This window comes from Lineus longissimus, chromosome 11, assembly GCF_910592395.1.
Source record: "Lineus longissimus chromosome 11, tnLinLong1.2, whole genome shotgun sequence".
NCBI lineage: Eukaryota > Metazoa > Nemertea > Pilidiophora > Heteronemertea > Lineidae > Lineus > Lineus longissimus.
In genome coordinates, this window is record NC_088318.1 from 11,188,361 (window position 1) to 11,211,626 (window position 23,266).

Consider the following 23,266-nt stretch of genomic DNA (forward strand, 5'->3'; position numbering starts at 1 on the left):
ATGTAGAGCGGGGCTAATGTAACTAAGGATATTCACTTTAATAACGTATTTACTACATTGCTTTAGTGAGATTTCATAAGATTTGGCCGCCATGTTCGCTGCCTTGCAGGTGCACCCTAAAGCCCCAAGTTTATCCGCGCCAAAGATATAGCAGAGATACGACGTAACTGCCAAATTTAAACTGACATTTTGTTATTTGGTTCATCTCTGTGGGATCACGGGGCCAAGCCTTTAGTCTGGTGGTGTATGAGGGGCTTAATTGGTGACCGGGAACAAGTGGATGGCCAATACGAGGATTACCAACGTTAGGACGAAGTTAAATTTAAAGTCATTATTAACCAGCGCTGGTTGAGACTCCGCCTATTGCGAATAGTTGAATTTGAGGTGGCAAAATGAGTTCACAAAATGATTTCACAAAGTGACCAGTCTGCGCAATTATCATGGTGATATTCCAAGCCATGTCAATTATATCATAGAATAACTCTTTACCCTCTATTCAAGCATTTCGTGCCATGATACTCATTCATATGTAATGCACAGACTCATTAAAACTATTCGGAATCTTTGAGTGGTATTTCTCAAAATGTTTCCTGGCAATAGTGCTGCCATCTGTTATAACAACGTCGTTTGGTACTCCCCCACTGGTGACTTCATTAAGTAGCTATAGCTATAAGGCAATGACCCCATCAATATCCCACAACAAGACAATAAGCAAATCTGGCTAATATTATCTCTGGTCAGATTTATCGGATTCTCAAAACTTTCGACAAATTTGCAATTTACGATGCTAACATCTCACACCACAGCGATAGCATCTCCCAAATATTGCCAGCACCCTAATGGCTAACTCTTCGCTAACTTTTCGTAGCCCAAATTTCCACAAGGGACAAATATTATCATTTCGGAGAAACTTTTCGCGGATGTACCGCTGATTTATAGCCACTAGCATCTCATACCGAGATAAGATCGGGCGAATTTTAGCCGGGTTGGTCCCAGTTGGTTGGACCAGGTCGCGCTGTAGCTTTCAGACCAGTATTAGGTTTAATTCTGGCTCGTTGGTGGAAGGTTAGCATTGTCTGCTTGTATGATGGATTAGTCTGCGTCAGTCCCTTGTGTTGATGTGAAATTTCTGCCAACGAAATGGGCAAGATCTGTAGATTGTTATCTAACATCTGAGAGAATTGATTCGGTTCCATTTGTCTTCTCTAAGAAAGCGGTTGGTGTTCTAATGCATCGTCGACATTGACTTTTTTAGAATGCACAAGTACATGAAATACACATGCCGACAGTGCGGTTATGCAGTAATCGGGGGTGTATATATGGTTAAAGGATGTGTACATGTATTAAAGAAATATTCCAACCGGGAGTCAGGAGAACGCGCCTCAGGATCCGGACATGCCGGAGGCTGGTCTACAGTTGATCATTTCTGATTGAAGAAGAAGATTTCGCAACTTACACTTCTACTTAAAATCACACTAAATCAAGTTTACATCTCATTTTCCAATGTTTAAGCATGCAGTTGTTCCTCATTTCATAACATCACATCGTCGGCGGACGGCGGGCAGACAAAGCTAATTGCACTAACGAGCGCAACGAATTATGATCGGGTCTTCCAATGACCCTCTCCCCGATTGAGGTACCAAATTTCGATCGACAATGTGAGGCTGTTATTAATGAAACCACGCTTTAAATAATCAAGTTACCAATATATATTTAATTTTTTAATGAAGATATGCATGCTGTTTAGAGTTGAGTTAATGTGAAGTCGTACCGGGGAAAACCATATTCACGAATGGTACAAAATCTAAAATCTAGCAGGTTGTATATGCATCGTCATGAAAGGCAGATGCATTCAAGCTTCGAAATTTCTCAGATTGCTCTCAGATTTTACAAATTCAACCAAGATTTCTAACTATCAATTCATTTTACAATTTCAATACGACAAAGGCGTTAATCCGCATCTTCAAAAAGAGATGACTTTATGTCCGACAAAACATGAACCTAGGCTTGGCCGTATCTTTGAAAAGATCACAAGAGAGAGTCGGCGATTGTTCAAGAGATTATAAACCTCTTTAAGTTGAGATTTCTCTCCATAAACAATGACAAGATACTCTCAAGAGAGCATTGTGTTTCTGATTGGCGAGTGTCTTCCCGCGAGACCAATGCGTGCGCGAGAACAATGGCGGCTAGCACAAGCCGATCTCCTGCGCGCGCGTGTCAATCGGTTTAGTCACGCTGCAGTACCTCTGACAATTTCCTGCGCGCTTCAGTACACGTGGAGTCTCAAGGCGACGACTCGGACCAGCAAGGCGATAAATCAGCGCGAAAGTTTTTAATAAATGTGAATCGGATCGTTGTAGGAATGTCAACTTCGTCACAATCAACACACTTGTAATTAGTTCATAATAGACGTGTATAGCTATATTTGCCGCCTGGGTGCGTGCATTGTCATTGCCGGGCTGCTGATGGCCATCACGCATCTGGATGTTCTTTCCGGAGTCTGACTCGACGCTTTTAGTGCTGTAGTTGCGGCCATAGAGCAATTGCTCTAAGTTGCGGCTAATTTGAAGTTTTCTTTGGTGCGTTAACTGTTGTCTGGTCCATATTGCGATTCGATTGACGTCCAAAACCTGGTTAGATTTTTTTGTGTCAATTTTAGTTCGTATGACTAGCTAAGGAGCAGTGCTATCATTATAGTTTCATACCTTGAGGGAGCTGAAAAACATTTATCATTCTAGCCATACTATAATTGGCAGAGATTGAATCAGAGCATCGGCCAAATTGCCCAACAGCGGACTCAGCTCTGCAGGAGGCATAGCCTTGGCGATGCGGTACGTGGTACTCAGTCACGTCATTGGTCCCTCACGGCGCTATTGTCCCACTGCGGCTGTAAACAAACATAGCCCCCGGAAAGGTGCGGGTTACCGGCCTCCAGCCCTCACATCGTTCGAAATATGTCGTGTCAGAGGGTGGCTAATAGCTCTAGGATGAGGAATGTTCGCGCTAAGTTGTGTAACCTGTCAGTGACGGTTTGGATGTGATTCGTTGACGATGAGACGGGCCTGTTGGAGGAACTCGCACAGGCCTATTTCGTTCGCGAGGTGACAACACGAGCGGTACTTCTTTTCTTAGTTCTGGGCTGTTTTTTGTTGTTAATGTCTTTCTCTCACAATGTTTTTAATAGACACACGCAGTTTTTCAATACCTCTTACTTGTACTATTCAGCCTAATAATTACCTCACTTACTAATGCTAATTAATGATACCAAAGTTGGTTTATCTCCTCCTTTCATCTGAAGTAATCAATGTACCACTTAGAGTAAGACTTTCATACACACACACATCTTAAATCAGAATTTATGATGTTTATGATCAGTTTTGATACCTAAACAGTGAATCTCTCCGATGATTTGAGTGTAAACAAGAAATGGGCTAGTTAAGGTAGTATCTTGTGTAAACTACAGAGTGGTGAATGTTTATTATAGTCTAAATACGAAGTGATATTTAAACTAACAAGATGAGATCTCAGGTGCTATGAGCTAGCTGATAAAGTGCCCGTTTACAGTTATATTGGAAATGTAAGATATCGATGAAGACAATTATTGCAGTCAGTTATAGCGCCTTTTTACAATACATTGCTCAAGTACAGTCATGTACTATCACAAATAGTAGTAGACGTATCTTCAGTAGACGTATTTCTTCAAACAAAATTTGTTACAAATTACTGATTCAAGAGGTTGACATTTTTTCTATCATTTCGGCGAGATATTGTCCATATATTGGTGTACGCATGGCATCGTTGTCGAGCACCGAATCTGTATGTATACAGGTATAATATTCTTTAAAGTTCAAGAAGTTTTTGTGAATGATCCTAAAATGTACAATGATGTTAATACGACCACACACCAAACTGTACTGTGATCCCGTTAATTCATTTGAGAAAGTCGCATCAGTATGAGGTATCGCAGTATGATGCCTGCTCTTGCAAACGTACACCTACAAGTCTCCCAGATTTTCTCGGATCAGTCTTACATCATCTTCCTCGTTTCACTTCATAATCAAGAGTAAGAAAGTAAAAACTATAATTCTGTCAGAGTTTTAGGATTTCCGACCACACGCCAGAACGCTCCAGCCCAACAGATGCAACGCACAGTTGATTATTATACATACAAATACATTGTGTACTGTATAACAATCTTGATATTTTTACTGAAATTAACGATAGAATAATATTATGATAGTACATGTACCATCATGAAAAATAACAAAACGTTGCTTTACAACACAAGCGCAGCAAAGAACACTGCTACCAAAATTACCAACACGGCAACCACCCAAAACAACATCACACCAAACAACACACCATGCACGTTATAGGATTATAGAAAGGCAAAACGCTTAAAACTTTATCAAAATTTAGTTCCAACCCCCCAACCCCTCCCCTCCCCGTCTCCCCCTCCCCCCCCCCCCCCCCCTCCCCAACACCACACCGTCACCTTTTTCTTAAGCAGATATGGACAGGGGAGTCACTGGTTTAAGCCCCCAGGCTCTGCACGACCTCTATCATATAGGGTCCGGATTGGCGATGGTCCAGCCTCTCTGTTTATGTTACTTAGCTCGTTAAGTCGCCACGCGGTTAGGGTTAGATTCGAAATGACGGTAAAGCTGATAGATTAATGGGGGTAATCTGGGGCCTGGTTTCTCCTCTGCGGAGAGTCAGCCTGAGCCAGACCTTCTGGCCACTGGAAGGGTGGTTTAGTGCAAGAAAAGAAAAGTCATGTGTGTTTGTATGTGTGCTGGTAGTGTGTCTGGTAAAAGGTTCTTAAAACGTAACATGCACAGCCCTATTAGTGATAACGCCCCATCCCAGTTGCCCGACGGGCCCCATTCAGCACAAAATATAAACGGAGTCCTTAAACGCATTCTCACCCTTTTTTGCAACCATCGTCAAAAATCCTATCATTGGTGTCAACAGATTATGCTGTACTTATCTAATAAAGCAGCCCCTAATAAATCTACTGGTTTGCTCATCGTACCCAAAGGACGTCTTATTGCGAGAAAATTTGATAAGTCTGTTCCGCTCCGAGACGAACCGAATCCCAATGCGCAAATATCCTCCAATTTTGCCAAGCTCTTTCGAGACCTGCCAAGTCAAATTTTGGCGCTCCTTCGTTTCACTGGAATAACAATGCTCTGCAATTTCGCATTAACCATTATCATTTGTCAGCAGGCATCAGCACCGGGGTCTGCGAATCAAATTTCAATTTGTACTTTCTTTATTGAGTCATCTCATGGCGCGATTTATGCCCGCCACATCCTATTGGATCAAGTTTATTTCCTAGCCCATTCCGGCCAGCGCTCGCATCTTCGAAACGCGCCAACTCAATTTAAGACAAAAACACCACAGGACGGTTGATTACTCTGTCTATATTCATATCCTTCCACGCGTTGATAATTACACTTTATGATGTATTAATGCGCCGAGGCGATCTGACGGCGCATCGTCGGAGAACGTTGATAATATATACAACCAGTTCCCGACTAGAAAGCAATTCCATCTTAACAGATTTAAGTCACTTCTAATAAAATGGGTGAGATATCTGTTTCAAAATCAAATAACAAGAATGTGATTTGATGCGTTTATGGCTAACAAAAGCAATGAAATTCTTAATGTTGTTTTTGGTCTGAGACGGAGGGTATGAAATCTATCTGAAAGATGCATGAAAGCGATGGTCATCCCAAAGATAGCTGCCCCAATGTCTTGTACCGACAAATCAGCAGTTACATGTACATGTACATGAACAATGAAATGATACTTCGCCGGACCGGAATAGCAACTTAGAACAAGAGATGCGAACTCACAACCTCTTCGCTACGACACCGGCCCACTACACCACCATCTCTCTTTTGGGAAAGACCATCCATTGATCTGGAGCTCTCCAAGTGAGACGCCACCCGCATCGCATGATTGAGTGTAACGGCGTTTAATTTTTCAAATTACCACCAATCGCCAGTTTTAATGAGATGGTAATCAGGCGATCTGGGAGTAATTCGCGAATTGCTCTTCGGCCGCGGCAATAAATTGATTCGGGTAAAAATATCTCGGCGAAATGAGACAGTATTCGGTCCATTCGCGCAGGAGATGCTGGGACAAGATAAGGAGGATGAGCAACTGCTGAGAGGAGAAGGAGAAGCGTTCATTATCTGTTCTCAAATAATTTTTTTTTCTGGGTAGGGGAACTTCAATTTACAATATCTCTCGTCTTATTGTCGAATCAAAAGTGTGAAATTCGATTATGAGTGTCGACTCTTTCATATCTTTGAGGACTTATTCAGAGATTACTATGCTCAAAGTAGTCTCACTTCCCCACCCAAATCCAAACATGCATCATTTTGTTTGATTGGTGATGTTCACAGAAATATTCTCGATATCATGAAAGTCAATCATCTGATGTAGGCCTACATTTATCAGTAGAAACTACAATGAGGCTTTGTCCCGTCACTGGTAGTAACAGCGCTAGTCCATCCCATGGAATGTCCCTGACAAGTCTGATGATTTGAAAACGCAGTAATATTGCAGTAGAGTGTAATCTTACCAACATCATTACGTTTATTTTGTCTTTGCCGATTTAGGGTTATTGACCCCCATGAAAAACTGATTGGCGGGGGTCGATGTTATGAAGATTTGACATGAAAACCCTTTAATTAGACAGTAGGATAATAGGAATTTGGGCCTAGGTGCGAGGGGGCTTTGTTCAAATACAATAGACAATGTACATAAATTGGGCTAGTAATGAAATCTTTGAATGCGAGGTAAAGGGCAAAATAACGTAATGATCACTTGAAGAGATATGTCCTCTTGCCAGAGGTGACCACCGAGAGAGGCGTCAATGTATGAGTATGATACAGAAGTCAGGGCGAACTTGGAGAAAACCATTTCATACGTTAAATATTTGCAAGATGATTTAGGAACACGTAGTGATGCCGCAGTGATTGGGTGACAAGAGCGATAGATGAGCCAACATCCATTGATGACAGTGCCGGGCCAACATCATCACAAGCCGGAGATGTAACAGTAGATACGAGGATGAACACTGGGTGAGGATATTGGCTGTGTTGACATGGATGACAACTAGGATTATGAAATATGATCATCGGTGACCCCTACTTGTACACTGCTTTAACCCTATAGGAAAACGGAGAGATTTTGATATCAACCAAGCCAATTATGGCGAAATGGTACCTTCACCGTCAACTGAGACCTTTCCAACAAACGAATGGCCATGCCAACAGAGCCTTTCCCGCAATGATTTGATTTTGATGATATCTTGGTACATGTATTTTGAGTAGATTAAGAGCTCTCCAAAGAAGGTCAACTGCATTGCAGTTTTCCTTTCTCATAACTGGTTCACGTAAAGTAACAACTATATGGTATATAGAGGAAGGTAAATATTATCTTTTCTATTTCAATCAAAGTTTATGCTATTTAATTCAACACACTCACTCGACGGAGTAGCATAAAAAGCGTTGTATTTTCAATGATTGCACACTTGAAAAATCAGAACACTTAAAAATTAAATCATCAACATTAGCTTGATCTAAGTCGGGACGCAATATCTTGTGGGGAAAAAATCAAAATGCATTCATATCCATCTCAGAACCTCATTATACGGCCAAGTTACATCTCTTCTATGATAATCCATAGCGCCGCTCAGCCTCTCGTCTCCAAAAGTAGATTAAGCTAACTGATCTCCGATACTACCAATTATGATCACTCAAGTGTTAAGTGCACACAATCGCCACAGCGCGCCAAACCACGCCCACTCTTCCCGCCAATGACGTTGATAAATTAACACGCGCAGGAAACCAGCCAATCAAAGCGCGAATAACTGATACCCTTGGATACTTTGATACAAAATCTGTAGGACCTGCTCAAATCTCATTCTTTCCTTGGCAGGTCTGTGTCAAGTGTTTAATTTGCAATCCGCAGTACGGGTAGTTAATCACTAGACTCTAATGAGATGAGCAGCACAATATTTCAACGGCAGCATTTCATTATTTCCTGATACGGAACGGACTGTTGGCAGTAATTCGCTCAGGATAATTAGGGAGAACTTGAATTTCTATATCATCACAACTTTCCAGTGGAACCCATTGAAATTGTTACATGTATGTTTTGTTGGATATTAGGTTGTGAAATTTGATAAACATTGTATAAAATTTATCATTGACTGAGTTAACCATATCAAATATTCGCCTGATAAAATCGTTTACCACGCCGCAACTTGATGACAACTTGAAAACAAATTGATCATAAAACAGACGGGCTTTATAGAAGTTACACCGAAACAGTTTATATTCAGAGATTGCTGAGAAATCTGACCCATAATTAACATTTTTCAAGATATATAGCAAATGGGCCGTACTTTGATAATCAGTTTGTAACAATGTCTCGATCTCAGTGAGTTGAAGGAGTGCGGGCTAGACGTGTCAACTTTCACGGATATTTCAAGAGCGGAGGCGACTTGAGAAAGACAATTCGACCCCAGGAAGGACTCTGTGATTAGGACTTTCTTCGTTCCAAAGGATACCCAAGCCTGACATAATGACAACTTTGCCTGCTTCAACAACTTCGTCAACTTCTTCCCCGCCGCCAAATAAGCTCAATAAGCCCCTGCTGTCCTCCAAGGCGTCTGCCTTTTCGATTGACGCGCTTATGGCCAGTTCGGATGGGACAGGACACAGGGCCACTACGCCGGAGAACAGCGAACAACCGCTACCACCAACGATTTCTCAGTCTCCATTAGGTAAGTTTAATTACATCAATATTCTGTTCTTTCTCAGTTCATATGAATTTGTTTTAGTGGTCCTCTTTTAGCGGCATGTGCTGTTGTTCCATTATCATCAGTACATGCACTTATTCAATATAAAAGTTAGATAAGAAATATTTTCACATAAATAAATGTTCAATTTAATTAGGTAATCGATCGGTATTTCAACTGAGGTTTGGAAATATGGCAGAACCTGGTGGTCGTATTTTTAATTTTCATCAACTGTAAATGATGTGTTCGGTTCGGGTATGTGTCGCGTCTGACAGTAACCTGTGCTATCAGTGCCAAGTACTTGTGTCACCAAGAAAATGAACACCAGATACTTACGGATAGATATATCATCAATCAACAATTAACATTCCAATATAACATGAGACAAAATGTTCCAATAAACATAAGATAAGTTTGGAACTTACAAGGAAGCAGGTGGCACAGAAGCCAAAACATGATGTAAACACAACGACATAAACACTATAAACCTGAACAACATCAAGACAGATAACTCAGCGTAACATTTGACCCAGAGAGATCTTGCCATTATTTTCTAGACCACCTGCATACTGTGCTTTAAGTGTCGCCTCTGCTAGTCACCAGTAACATGTTCGAGGACCTTATCTGCAATTTTATCAACGTGCACTTGGTTTCTTGTGTTCTTTTTAAAAACATTTTACGCCTCGAATCAAGTCTCAAGTGCCCTACTCTAGAACTTTGAAGTTTCTGGCGCGATCTTTCTCCGTTTCGTTACGAGGGCAGCCACATATTGCATTGTTTGTCTTGTGTGTGACGATTTCTCATCTCAATCCAAATTATGGCCAACAAAATTCAAGATGGACTCCGTCATGACGAACAGCGAAACGTTACAGTTTAATGGGAGACCATCGGATATAGATATTCGAAATCCTGATACACTGTTACTGTAAATCCAATTCTTAAAAGAAACTTGTTAATTAAAGGACTCTTTATAATTGATTTTCGTATTATTGGCTTCTTTGTAACTGCGATTCTTACGGTTTCGTTTAATTTTGCCACCTTGTGAGCGTCTAGTCGACCTCTTATCTCTGTCTCGGATCTTGGAAACTTCTGTCGCAATAATCAGCCAAAAATTCCTATTTTCGTAGCGCACTTATAAAAGAGACTCGTCCAAAATAAACATAATTCAATATTGTTATACCTTCGTCAACATATTTAAGTTGTTTTGGGCTAATTTTGTTAATTTTTGTCTGAAACAAAGCGGATATTCGCCATGACTAATCAGCCATAATATGAATAATGAATAATCAGAATAATAATCGCAATATCAAAGTTCCACGTTGGATAATGCATTGTTTTCTTGTCTTTGGAATGTACAATTTTCTCAGAAATTATGTATTTATTTCTGAGTGTAATGTCGATAGAGCTACTGTGGTGTTTTGTTACTTTTTTCAAGTTAACGATATATTTTTACACTTAGATAGAAAGTTAAGATAACGCGTGTCAAATATGACGGCCATCTTTTTATGATGGCTAAACTTCGATGGTGTTCGAGACGCTTTCTCTGCACGATCTGGCCGGAGAGATCTGTCGTTCATTTAAGGAATTGATACCGAGCTGGAGGTATTGGTTGCCTTACCAAAACCACGAGGGTGGAGCTAAGCAGAAAGCCACGCTTAAGGTCTTGTTTTCTTTTGAAGGTTCTGTAAATATGATACCACCCTTGAAACGTAGTTTTCACTATAAAAGTTCCTATTTTCCCCACGCAAAATCGATACAATGTCAGGGTGAAATCTACTAAGCCACAGACAGTTTGTCTCAGCTAGTGGCTCGTGCTAACACCAGCGAAATGCTATTAGCTACTTAATGCTAATATTCGCTATTTAATGCTTATAATTCTTGTAAACATTTGCGGTAGCCTCCCTAATACCCGGCGTACAGGACCGGCCTCCCGACCTGCCAAGTTGATGAAAGGGCTCTCACCTCCCTTAAACCCTGCAGGGTATCACTCGTATAGCCTTTAAGATCCTTCAGACGGCCGATAAAGGCCACGCGCGTTTCTTACGCAATGACTGCAGAATCTGGAGGATTTTGTTTGTGGAAGCTTCGCTAGATTTGAAGACTGTTAAAACCAATGGGAATGCATGGTTAGGACTACCAGTAATATTTGATTGGTTTGGTCCTGACTATGGGATCTCTGACAAGATATTAGGCCTATAAATAGTTCATTACAAACATAATTATAAATTTCTGAGTCAGCAAATGCATAGCTTCATGAGGCTCGATACAAATAAATCAATGAAAAGATTATATGTAAAATAAAGTCCATGTATACATGTAAATGCAATGATTCTCGGTAACTGACCACACATTTAGAATCACCGCACGGAGGGTTACACGTCTTTTCGTTAATGGTAAATTACGAAGTCGCGGTATCCTTGGAAAAAAGAAACCTGCATGGATTGCCTCCATACCTTTGTAAACATTAAAGAGGTTCTTTTACGATATTATACCCCGTTGCCACGGAATACTTTTAGTTGTTGCTTTCAACATGCCGACCTTGCTGACCCATTCTTTACTAACGCCATACATCTTCCGTAAACAGCGACAAAACGATACTGATGAATGCCTTTGATGGCAAAAAAACTTGCGAATATCAGTAAACCGTAAACAAGAGAGGCGAAATGTTATTTATTGTATAAATTACACTACAGTACACTCTTTGTAGGTGCTGAATTATACGTTTTCGTTGGGCCATATATCACAGGGCAGCGACACGGCCACCGCGCTTGCGATAATAAAGTCCAACTTAAAAATAGTGTGATTACATGAACATTTTTAATGATAACGTGTATTTAAGTGACTGCTTAATTGGCCACTTTGGGGTGAATCCGACCTATAAATCCACCCTCTGTTTCCGACCCGCTTCGGGTGGCGAAACTCACACGTTGGAAAAACAGTGTGGTGATAAATTAGCTGTAAACTTGATGAATATTTAGAGTATTAATCAGATGGTTAGTCCGAACGTGAAAACATATTAATTCATTGGTTAGACGTCACAATTATGACCATAACAACTCACCGCGACATAAACAGTTCACTTTCATACACATGGTGGGCCAAAACACTGAATGGTTAGTTTCCTGGACCAAAAAACACCATCAGTGCACATGATCCTTGAAAACTAACATAGTGCTAGTAAGTTAAGTTGTGCGTTATTTAAGGAAACGATGTTGCAGGCCACGCCACAAAAGGAGCCACTTAACAAAAGCGAATGGACTTTATATAAGAGGAAAATGTTTTGCATGCCATTTTGCAAAAGGCGAAATGTATTGCAGGCCACCCGACAAAACGCCATACATAGCAGGTCAGTTTAAAAAAGGCAAATTATTGCTTGCAGGTAACATACAAAAGGCAGTATTCTTTGTACGGGAGAAGGCATCGCAGGCTACTTTACATTCGTCAAAACTGTTCGAACTTGACTTCACAAAATGCAACATTTCTTGCAGGACTGGTCACTTCACAAAAGACAAAATGTATTGCAGGTCACTTTATAAATGATAAACCTGTTTGCCAGCCACTTTATTCGGACACGTATAGGCCTGTGGCTTTTCTTTAAGTGTTTTTTATATGTTTGAAATATCACGATTATAGTGAATTTATAACTGATCACATCTGATCATTGACCTTTTACTTTTTTCTTTGCAGAAAAATTGGTTGAAACAGCAGGGGGTTATGAGTCGAGCCTGAGCAGTGACAGTGCTTTCTCGACCCCGAAACCAGACGATGACCTTGCGAGCCCCGTCTCGACCTCTCACGAAGCAAGCTCAGGAAGCAAGAATATGGTTGACATTCACTGCAGACTCGAGACCAAGGAGTTGTGGGATAAGTTCCATGAGCTTGGCACGGAAATGATCATCACAAAGTCGGGAAGGTAAGCAGAAGTGTTTGAATTTCAAGGATCTCCAAGCTGTAAGGTCTAGCTAAGCCTTTTCCGGGCGCTGCAGTCACTCTGCATTAAACAAAGCGGCGCATGATTGGTTGAAAGCCCCCACTTTCGCCTAGCGTAGAATTTTCTAATACGGGCCCTGATGCTCAGGGGTCCACTTGTTCAAATCAGAGGTCTTTTCCTCGATTTAGAGCTCAGCTGGTTCACTGAAAGTCTAGCTGTAAAATCTTTTGACGCCCTATTATGGAACTTTCACAAATTCTTTTCCCGGCATTGGACCATCAAACAACACTGGTGGTCGGATCCATCAAAAAGTTATAATGTCCGGTCGACAACGTATCCATGTCGGCCATGTCTACTCAACGAGACAGGAGTCACAGTACATTTCTACACATTACTCACGGAACAACGCCACAATAAGTTGAAGCCAAGTCTAATCCAACAAGGATTACGAAAACATGGCCAAGCGAGCCATACTCTACAAATCATCTTAAGTGGTGGGTCCCCGCGCTAAAGGCGTCTCCTACTGAGACCAAAGATGACAGATCACTTGTCCCCCTTCTCGGGATGATCTGTCAACTTTCTCAACATTTCATCCCGTAATCTTAGCAATCAAGTAAATTCTTATTAGTCTAGTACTGCATCGGGCCCCAAAGCCTCCGAACCATGAAGATAATCCCGCTACATAGCAGGAGGATCCGGCACCGTTTAAAACCTCTCTCATTCTACCAGTACCACCTCTGACAATATTGACAACTTCCAGGGGATGATACCGACATTGTTCTGCCTCGCAGTCGCGGATTACTGCCACCTTCCCCTTGATCTCTCGTCTTACCAAAGCGTGCCAGTTTAATTTTCAATATTGCTTCGCGTTGCCACAAATCAGGCCGAATCCTCTACACAATTAACTTCCCTCTTCTAGATCCACCCAATGGCGGTGTACTGACAAATTGAAACCATCACACTTGAAGTCCCCCGACAAGTTATTATTAATATTCTTGTCATTGTAATTGCCAAATAAGATCCGAACTGACTTCGAAACTCGCATTTGTTTATTAACCGATAATCGGTGATCCACTCATACTAATTGAATACCAATTAACTGATGTGATTTGGTATTTCCGACTCAAGTCGGCGATTTAGCATGCGCGGCTCGAAATGTAGGCTTTAGCGACTTTCAGAAACGATATTTCAAATGTTTGAAACTTTTTCTCTTGTTGACTTGACAAGCTTGAGCAAATGTTGGGCACATGTCGCCTCATTGTGAACAAAGGATGGATAAAGATGAGCTGATCAGTGTTGGTCATGCATTAGCTGGCGGCGGCTGCGGTGTCCTCTGCTGGATTAGTGGTGGGTTTGTGACCATGATTTATCACTGGGAGTGGCGACCATCGTTTTACGATATTTAGTCAATATTTTATGTGATGAGCAGTTGTTTGCAAACATGTAGTTGGTTTCTTATCATGACGCCATAACTTTTAAGAGAACTGTTGTTTAATGAGCTATTTTTGCATTTTCACGTTTTAAGTCATCGTGGCAAAAATGGGTGTACATGTATTTCAATCAACCCAGGCGTTAGAGTGTTATTCATCAATTTATATATAAACCACAGCAAGACCACCGCTTGCTCGGTCTGTCACAAAGCAGATCTTGTCCACAGAACCGTATTTCTCACGCCCTCCTCTCATAGTCATAACTCTCAGGTATTCACTTCGTCACCAGCCCCTCAGCAAGTATAGAGGCCATGACCCATTAACCGCAATCACAGAAATACTACATTGTACATTTAGAAAGAGATTTTTTCCGTAGGAAATGACTTTAAAGAGTTGATATTCGAACTGAATAAAGTACAAAAGAGCAATATCCTGGAGTTGATATCATGGATACTTTCCCATTCGGTTCTTTGGTTCACAAATTAATTTTTTAGGAAAAAAAACTATTTCAATCAGCAATCATACTCTCAACATCGTATACGTAAGCAATTTCGTGGATTTCAATCCCAAAATTTGATTCAGGTTTCTTGATTATCGACATATGCAAATAGTGATGCAGTTTTTTTCAGGGGACGCAACCGTGTGGACCAGAGGTCACCGGTAAAAAATAAGGGGAATCTTAAAAGATTTACGCAAGTTTCAGCACCCTCACTCTGTAACGGAGTTAACTGTAGCATCGTGCTTGCAGACATTATGATGACCGGCCATTCAACAAGCCGATTGGCCAGAGGTTACAACAGTGATGTGAAACCACCCGTATTACCAGGGGACCCCGCGGCAACTGCCCAGTAACCACTCGAACTTCAATTGACCTAGGGTCATTTTGACGCAACCTAAAGTCATGGAAGCCAGTGAATGCAGTACTGTCCGGATCATACTTCTGCCGACAGCGGCAGGCTATATACAGCTTTGAAATAGTGACCTGCCATTCGCGCCATTTGGAGGAGATAACAAGCCTGATACGACCACCGCCCGCATACCAGGGGACCTAGCGCAAGTGCCCGGTAATCGTTGAAATGTCGTCGTTTTCGCAGCACAGGGACGGGAAATCAATATACCCGATTTATTGGTCTATTTTCGCGTCGCTAACTAACTATAAGGCATCAAATAATTAATTCACGGTGTTTTCTTTATTCACATAAAATGGCAAATCCTGACCAAATATCAGAGCAGAAGCTTTGTAGCTATTGGCGTACAGATTGCAGCGAAGTCACAGCTACGACCTTCCCTGAACTCTCAAGGCACAGAAAAACTGTAAAATAACGGTCATCAGTATTTCTCCTTCCGAAACTGGAACAGTGGCTATATTCGACAATAATTTCAGAACGTTCTCTTCAGCGTTAACTGAAAAATTTCGAGTTGCAAATATGTCTGGTTGAGAGGAGGAGTAACAAAACAAAATGTATTCCGTTATCATTCAGTTCGCATTGATTTTCAGATTCCAGTAAATGAAAGAAGCGGAGAAATATTCTCATTCTTTTCAACAATTCCGACAAGAAACCAATAACTCTTTCAAAATGGCCTGACGGAGATAGCGATCAGAAAGCCATATATTCTTGTTGTCTGAGCGAGCAACTTTGCTCTCTGGTGATAGGGCGGTAATGCGGCAGGCCAATTCACTTCAGGTTTGAATTAACACGTCTGAGAATTCTGATAGAAAAATATATTGACGAGTTTCGATAAAATCGACTGTACGTGATGTATTGGCAGATCGGTTGAAGCGTTGGGACGGCGTCTCGCTGCTGCTCTATGCTGCAATCAGAAGCAATATGGGGGAGGGGGATGCCTGGTATAGGGCAGCAAAGCGCCTATTGCTGAATTTAGCTGGCGACTTTTCTTTTAAAAGGGGGTATGAACATGGCTCCCCCTTGAAAAAAAGCACTTTCGAATTTTGATCCAGTTAGTCATCCATAGCCGTACAACTAGCCACTGCTTTCAACACTTTACGCGGACATCTCCTGCCGAAATGTCCATTTGATTTTGGTCAACACACTAATCATGAAATCCCAGTGTATTCATCTTATTTCTGATATTAATACCCAAAAACTATCATTGTTTATTTACAGGCGTATGTTTCCCACTTTGCGTGTAAGTTTCACGGGTCTGGAACCGGACACAAAATACGCCGTGCTCATGGACATCGTCCCCGTTGACAACAAACGCTACCGCTACGCCTACCACCGGTCTTCGTGGCTCGTGGCGGGCAAAGCGGACCCTCCTCTGCCCACCAGACTCTACATGCATCCAGACGCTCCATACACAGGGGAGCAACTGTCGAAACAGACCGTCAGCTTTGAGAAGCTGAAGCTTACGAATAATATGATGGACAAGACAGGTCATGTAAGTATCCAGAAATTTCCACTCTAACATGAAAACCTCTGTGGTTCAACGGTAAGAATGCTCGACTCTCCGTGTATCCACAACATTTTTTTCCCTTTTTTCTCTTCATTTACTTTTTTTATTCATTCATGTACATATTGTTCAGGCAGTTACATTCAGTTTTGGTGAGATCTTCGTCGCAGTCTGAAATCAGTATGTACTTGAGTTTGTAAAGTTCGGGTTCAGGGGTGTTCAAGATAAAATAACATTGATGATAATGATGATAACAATAATATTAATACTATTGACATAACTTGATTTCTATATCGTATCACTTCTTCTATTTCAGATAATCCTCAACTCAATGCACAAGTACCAACCCCGAATACATATCGTCAAGAAAAAGGACAATAATAGCTCATCCATACAGAGCCTAGAGGCCGAAGAGTTTAGGACATTCATCTTTCCCGAGTCTGTCTTCATCGCCGTGACGGCATATCAAAATCAACTGGTGAGTAATTAGGATCTATGAATCACACCTTATACGCCATCAAAGCATGGTTTGAAGAGTTTTGGTTTAAAACCCCCTTACCTATGGGCCAATCTAAATATTAAAGAGAAAGAGGAGGCAGCAAAATATGCTTTAAAGGAACTTTTGCGGGGAGTAGGGTTTAGGTGGTCAGGAGGATAATGTGCCTCGTCAACTTCCAGTTCTAAATGTACGATTGATACGTTACGATTGGTGCCTCATCAGGTTTCGTTTGGATTGATATCCAGCACCACGGTTAGATACACAACTGCAACAAAAAGTGCAGCAGGTTAATACGCAGTTTTGCATCGATATGGGGAATCTCTCAAACAGTGGAATCGTGTTAATGTTGATCCAGCCACCTCTGATAGGATGCATATCAACACCAGGCTAGTCTAATGGCCTGTCTGAGACCTTTCACCATAAAAATGCTCAAATGGCCGAGATATCAAGCAAAAACATGGCGTCGTGTTCACGTGAGATACGAGTGTTTTCTGCATACCAGGATTCACCATAAGTTAACCGACTTCGAATGTACGATTCTAGTGTCTATTTTGTGAAATTGTTCATAGACTATACAATAGTGCGGGATACGCACTCAGAGTGAAGTATGGATGCTTTATCTACAACCCCCCCCCCCTCCCAAGATAAACCGCAAAACATCGAAGTTATGAGTCTGTGGGTGCTAAAACACGCAGTACAAGATATGATGGCAAGCAAGTCGCCACTTTGCTCATTAACACGCGAGTTCCCTTCTATTTTCTTCTTGGCAGTTACCAAGTTTTTGGTCAGGTTATCAAAGGCGAAAGTTTGATTCTTTAAACATTTGTTTTCAGATTACGAAATTAAAAATCGACAGCAATCCGTTCGCCAAAGGTTTCCGAGACTCCTCCAGATTAACTGAGATTGAACGGTAAGCTTCTTAATTCATAAAGAAAGTAGCTATTGACACAGGGTTAAGCTACTTTTAAAGACCTAATTTTGGAAATTTATACATCTCTCAGTTAATTTTGATATTTTGAATTTTGGCGATTACGGTCGGTTTCCTCATACCCATCCGAATTCTCCCCACCTCGTCGTTCTGCAGAGCACCCCTTATTCTGCATCGCCCGCCGAATGGGCATCACCATTGTGACCATGGGCGCTGCGAAATTGAAAGCCTTAAAGGTCACTGTGACAATTTCTCATTATGTCGATCTGGTCTGTCACCCTGAGAGCTTATCATTGAGAGCCAGCATAATTCGAATCTTCGGCTAACACCCCAAAATGATATCGAACATACATCGACATCAATCCTTCTATAATGCGTTTGACCCGGCACCTCAAATTGGCAAGCGGCGCCAAAAATGCTGCCTTAAAACTTAACAGGTTCTCACTCCTGACGCTATCGTGTTGTTAATTGCGTGCTATCTCACCTGTTCGTAGGTGGCACGTTGATATGATGTTACCTGTTTTACGTCACTTGGGTATCATGGCCGCTGCCTTGCCGCCATCCTAACTCTTGCGCAGTTTTGGGAATTATTCATTGGATTGTACCATGTGATGAATGATTGTAGCAGCCAAGACTGTTATTGAAAAGATTCGTAATTTTTAAACTAACTTTGAATGGCATTCAAATCATTTCGAAATTTTAGTTGATAGAGTTTTAAGTGCGTGTTCTTTTCTCTATATTCAGTTACCATGGATACAGGTAATTATCTTGTTGTAAACATCAATGTTGTAAATAGATGACGTTGTGTCTGAAGTATGTTTCCGGTATTGCTGTTGTCCTGTAAATACATGTACGTTTGAATTAAGAACATTATAATGAAGAATTGATGTCGATGTACGCTTTTCTTCTGCAAGCTTTTCTTCTGCTGTTTTATCACCACTATAATAAAAAAAGTAATAGTGGTAAATGCATTCATTACATGGTAACCTCCAGTCCATTTGAATTCTTAGGAATATGGTATGGTTCCCAACACATACTACGTAGTGAGATATTTCATCTGCATCTCTCCAACACCTTTTTATCATAAGCAGAGTGTATTCTACCGTCTCTGACGACACCTTCTTCCGATGTGGTGTCCAGCGTCCAGTCATGTAGGTGGGCTATGGGGATATCGTGTATTCAAACTGCACATTTTCGAATATCAGTCATGATCTACTCCAACCTTTCATCGAAAGACAACGGCGTGTTTTGTCACTTGTTGCTTTGAAATCATACATGCAGCGTATGGCGAGATGTGCACAATATCTTTCTCTCTTACTGTCTTGCAGTGAGAGTATGGAATCGCTTATCCACCAGCACACCTACGCCCGATCTCCGCTGAGAAGCTTTGCTGACGGGGAATACCCAGACCCCCTCAAGATGCCTCTATATGCTGGGATGAAAGCCAGTAAGTGGAACTTAAGGAGCTTGATTTCGAAGTTGTTTGGTCACTGTTGTTGACGATAGTATTTACTCATGTTCAACACAAGCGTAGGCTACTGACATGACTGAGGTACACCTTAAAAATAACTTCCAGTTAAGAACGTTTTGAACCCCAGACCTTCTCCGAGAGTTTTAAAAATGATGTTCTGGAGAGGCATTCTGAAGCTTTTGATATCAAGATCAACCCATGCACATCTTAGATTCTAGCATGAGCGTCCTGAAACATTGTTCTCCTTGCTTTTTAGGCCCTGGTAGCAGAGAGGAAGACAAAGATGGCAAACAACCACAGACTGTATCACCATGGCGACCGGTAGGGTCCCGGATGATGGGATTATATGGTAGTCCATCAGAGCGATCATTTTATTCCATGTACGGAGGCCTGTTAGGACTTTCAAGTTCAGCGTTAACGATACCAACGTTCAGTTTACATCCTTTTGCGGCGGCAAGTTCGGCCGCGCTCGGAATGGACCTAAGCTCAACCTCGGCGGCGGCCATGTTATACGCGTCTCAAAACCAGGACTCTTCCAACATGTCGAATGTTTACTCTAGTCTCTATGGCAACCGATTTCATCCATACTTATCTGCTTCACAACAGAAACGAGTGGAATCATAACTCGTGAGGCAATGTTGAAAACCCCGTTTCTATCGCGTTCAATGAATGCACTACCGATACGTTTATTTGAGAACATCCCAAAAAAGAAACTTTAAGCGACTGGATAATTCAAGGAGTTGCTTTGAAGTAACCAATAAACAGTGAACGTACAAAATATGAACGGGTGAATATCATAAGTTTTACCACTATGCCCAAATGTAGAAAGAGGTATAAATCTATGTCGAGCCGAAACGGAACTTTACTATAGGTCCATTTGCGGGCAAAGTTTTTACCAACTGGTGGGTTCCATTCTTGTGCATCTATCGAAGGTCGCAAAGGTAACGGGGTTGACGTCTATTTATTTCAAATTAAGATATTGTAAATTGTAATTTTTCATCTCTAACTTATGGTGCTGTGCATACTACTTATAACAGACAAATCAATTCGTGAAGACTAGTCAAGAACGCCGAGAACTAAAATATGGGATAAGGTACTCGGCAAATGTTGTGTAATTTGGGCAATGACTTATCCTTCATATCAGAAGATATTGTCGGGCCAAATCGGCATTTACTTCATTGTTTTTTTAATTAAAAAACCAAGTGTTGAAGTTGATAGACACTTTTTACTCTTAGAAAAAGCACTGCCAGATTGTGTATATCAGGCCTTCGTTTTTGTTTCCAAAATACACAGACATTGGGTGCAAGAACGAGAGAGAGGCCTGATATTGGAGGATGGTATTAGCATACACCAAAAGTATTCAGCGAATGTACATGTGCATGGCGCATAACTAACGAATCCAGTGCAGGGCACTGTCAGACGGCAATCACTACAGAAATGAAGAGTAGTAAGACAAGTTAACCGCTGGGACACTGATCAAGAAATGTTAATGCTGATTATGTATGAATTCTCGGTGACGAAGACAATTTCAAAATTAGTAAAAACAAGTAGTCTTTACAATTTCTCTTGTAGATATAGATTGTATTGTACATTTCCGTGTATTAAAGCAATAATGGTGTAATTCTTATGTGAGATAATAGCCTGAGAGCGACGTCACTAGCCTATATTTTCAAATCATTCTTTGGGGAAAAAAAATATTTTAAAAATATACCACTTTTGTTGACATTTTAAAGCATCGATATGTATGTACCAAGGGAGTACAAAACGAGAAGATAAAACTTGAAATTGCTCATCGGGCCCTTCAGGAGCTCATGATTGTTTTCGTTTATAGGCCTACACCTTTCTGTTTTGAGGTTGTACATTTTTGGGCTTGTATGACAATGACGAAAATGCTCGCTCACAGATGTGTTCTCGTATCTCGGCTCTTCGATTATGTGGAGGAAGTCAAATTTGGTTGAAAGTGGCATACGCAAATACAGAGCAGGCGTCTTTTTGTGCTTTGTATTACATATCTTCCTGTATATGACCAAGAACCTCACTCCCCAAACCTTTGTAAATAATAAATAAAAGTCTGATATTATTACATATTTTGTCTTCGTATTTATGTAAGCGTTTGAACCTAATGTGCTCTGCACATCTACTTGTGTGTCTTCCATGACAGATGACGTTCATCACAAAACTACCCCTCCCCAACATGCACAAATGACGGAAAAGGACTTGCATCAACATTTTATTTCACCGCAATATGACAACGACATGAATCTGTGGTACATGTTATTGCCAGTGACGGCACATACACCAAGAAAAACAAGGGAAATATATTTGTTTACTCCTAAAAAGTAAAAAGAAACAAATACTTTCTCAGAGGAAACTGTAAAATATCACTGAATTTAGAACGGACATAGACATCTGGTAGGCCTTCTAACAGCATTCGATGTGGTATTCAAATATCATAAAGTATACAAATTTTAGAAGCTTACAAGACGCTCATTCAACGCCATCCGACTGGTTGGATGACGCATGACGATTTGAGAAATCCGGTGATTGCTGAATTGATATGTCCAGACGACGGCTCATAACAACAATATTTCCGCGGACAAGTTAAGTTTATTGCCAGTGTTTTTCGTCCAAAACATTTCTCTACTCAGAAATCATGTCCGGAGATTAACGAACAATACCGACGTCTTAAACTCGGCCATCTGGCGAAAATGAAAGAGGTCCGAGACCGATGAGTTAATGACAACACACCGAAAGAAAAATTCAAAATATTAATATTATCAGCATTTCTTCGGAACACTTAACCACTAGAGTGGCAGATGTCCCGTTTTTAACATTCAGAACTCCGAGTGCTGTGATTATGACGTTAATCTTTCAAACAACATGGCGGACAAAGCGCGTGCTGACGAGAGATCAGACGATACGCAAAACAATCACAGTCCCACAGAAACAACTGCAGCGCCAGGGTATTTTTAACAAATAAAACCAGACCGTTGATGGAGTGATCGAAAACTTTTGCTCGGTATCACTTTGATTATTATCTCTTCTGTGGGGCGACGACTTCATTATTCGGTCGGTATGCCACCACTGTGAGCAATTACCCGAAGGATATCGGCGTCTCGGGCTGAGATCTCGGAGCCCCGAGAAAAGATCACGCTAATGTGGCGGAAAATGGGAAGATATCGATAAAAGGGCGGTGCATTGGATGCGGAGGCTATGGTGCGTTTCGCGATGAAGGAGAAGACACACAACGCATAATGGAGGCATATCTTTCTATTTTATCTTCCACGTAATGATATGTTAAAGTGTCACTCAGGACTCATGAGACACATTTCTTCCAGCTAGCAAAGTGACTGAATATTTTGCTCCAGCAAGTTAACTATCACTTGCACCCTTTGCCGCATTGGCAGGGCACAAAACAGGCGTGAAAAGCGTTGTGAAATGTGAAACAAACAAGTTCTCCAAAAATGGTAGGAAGGACAGAAGGACATAATACTTCTCACCCAGCTCGTTGCATCTGATCAACTTGCACGACTGGGTATTTCGACCCAGCTTCATTTGTTCACTCCATGAAAGCATGCAGAGTCACTAACAGGCGTGAAAAGCTTTGCGAAACGGGGAAAATAATGCGCCTTCATAATGCGACATCGCCACGCCTCTGCGCAGCTGATGAACGCATCCTATCACGTGATTGATGATCCATGACAAGATAGATATTGACTGTTCGTCGCTCCGACAGGGCGTAAACTGATGGGCTAGGGGAATCTCGTTTATGGA

The 23,266-nt window shown here is 41.3% G+C and overlaps 1 protein-coding gene across 1 annotated transcript; it reads left to right on the forward strand.

Annotated features, from left to right (window-relative positions):
• Positions 1-7,968: 7,968 nt before the first annotated feature.
• LOC135495712 (T-box transcription factor TBX20-like) lies at positions 7,969-21,560 on the forward strand. Its single transcript, XM_064784574.1, has 8 exons — positions 7,969-8,806; positions 12,509-12,734; positions 16,309-16,582; positions 16,911-17,072; positions 17,927-18,003; positions 18,766-18,780; positions 19,350-19,468; positions 19,749-21,560. Exons 1-8 carry the CDS (start codon positions 8,605-8,607, stop codon positions 20,114-20,116), a joined length of 1,443 nt encoding a protein of 480 aa, XP_064640644.1. The 5' UTR covers positions 7,969-8,604; the 3' UTR covers positions 20,117-21,560.
• The last annotated feature ends 1,706 nt before the right edge of the window (positions 21,561-23,266 follow it).

Excerpts from the sequence above, each read along its gene's own strand:
- LOC135495712 (XM_064784574.1), top strand. The coding sequence starts at position 8,605 with ATGACAACTTTGCCTGCTTCAACAACTTCGTCAACTTCTTCCCCGCCG. Across the intron at positions 12,735-16,308 it reads ATCATCACAAAGTCGGGAAG|GCGTATGTTTCCCACTTTGC; the intron begins GTAAGCAGAAGT and ends GTTTATTTACAG. Across the intron at positions 16,583-16,910 it reads TGATGGACAAGACAGGTCAT|ATAATCCTCAACTCAATGCA; the intron begins GTAAGTATCCAG and ends CTTCTATTTCAG.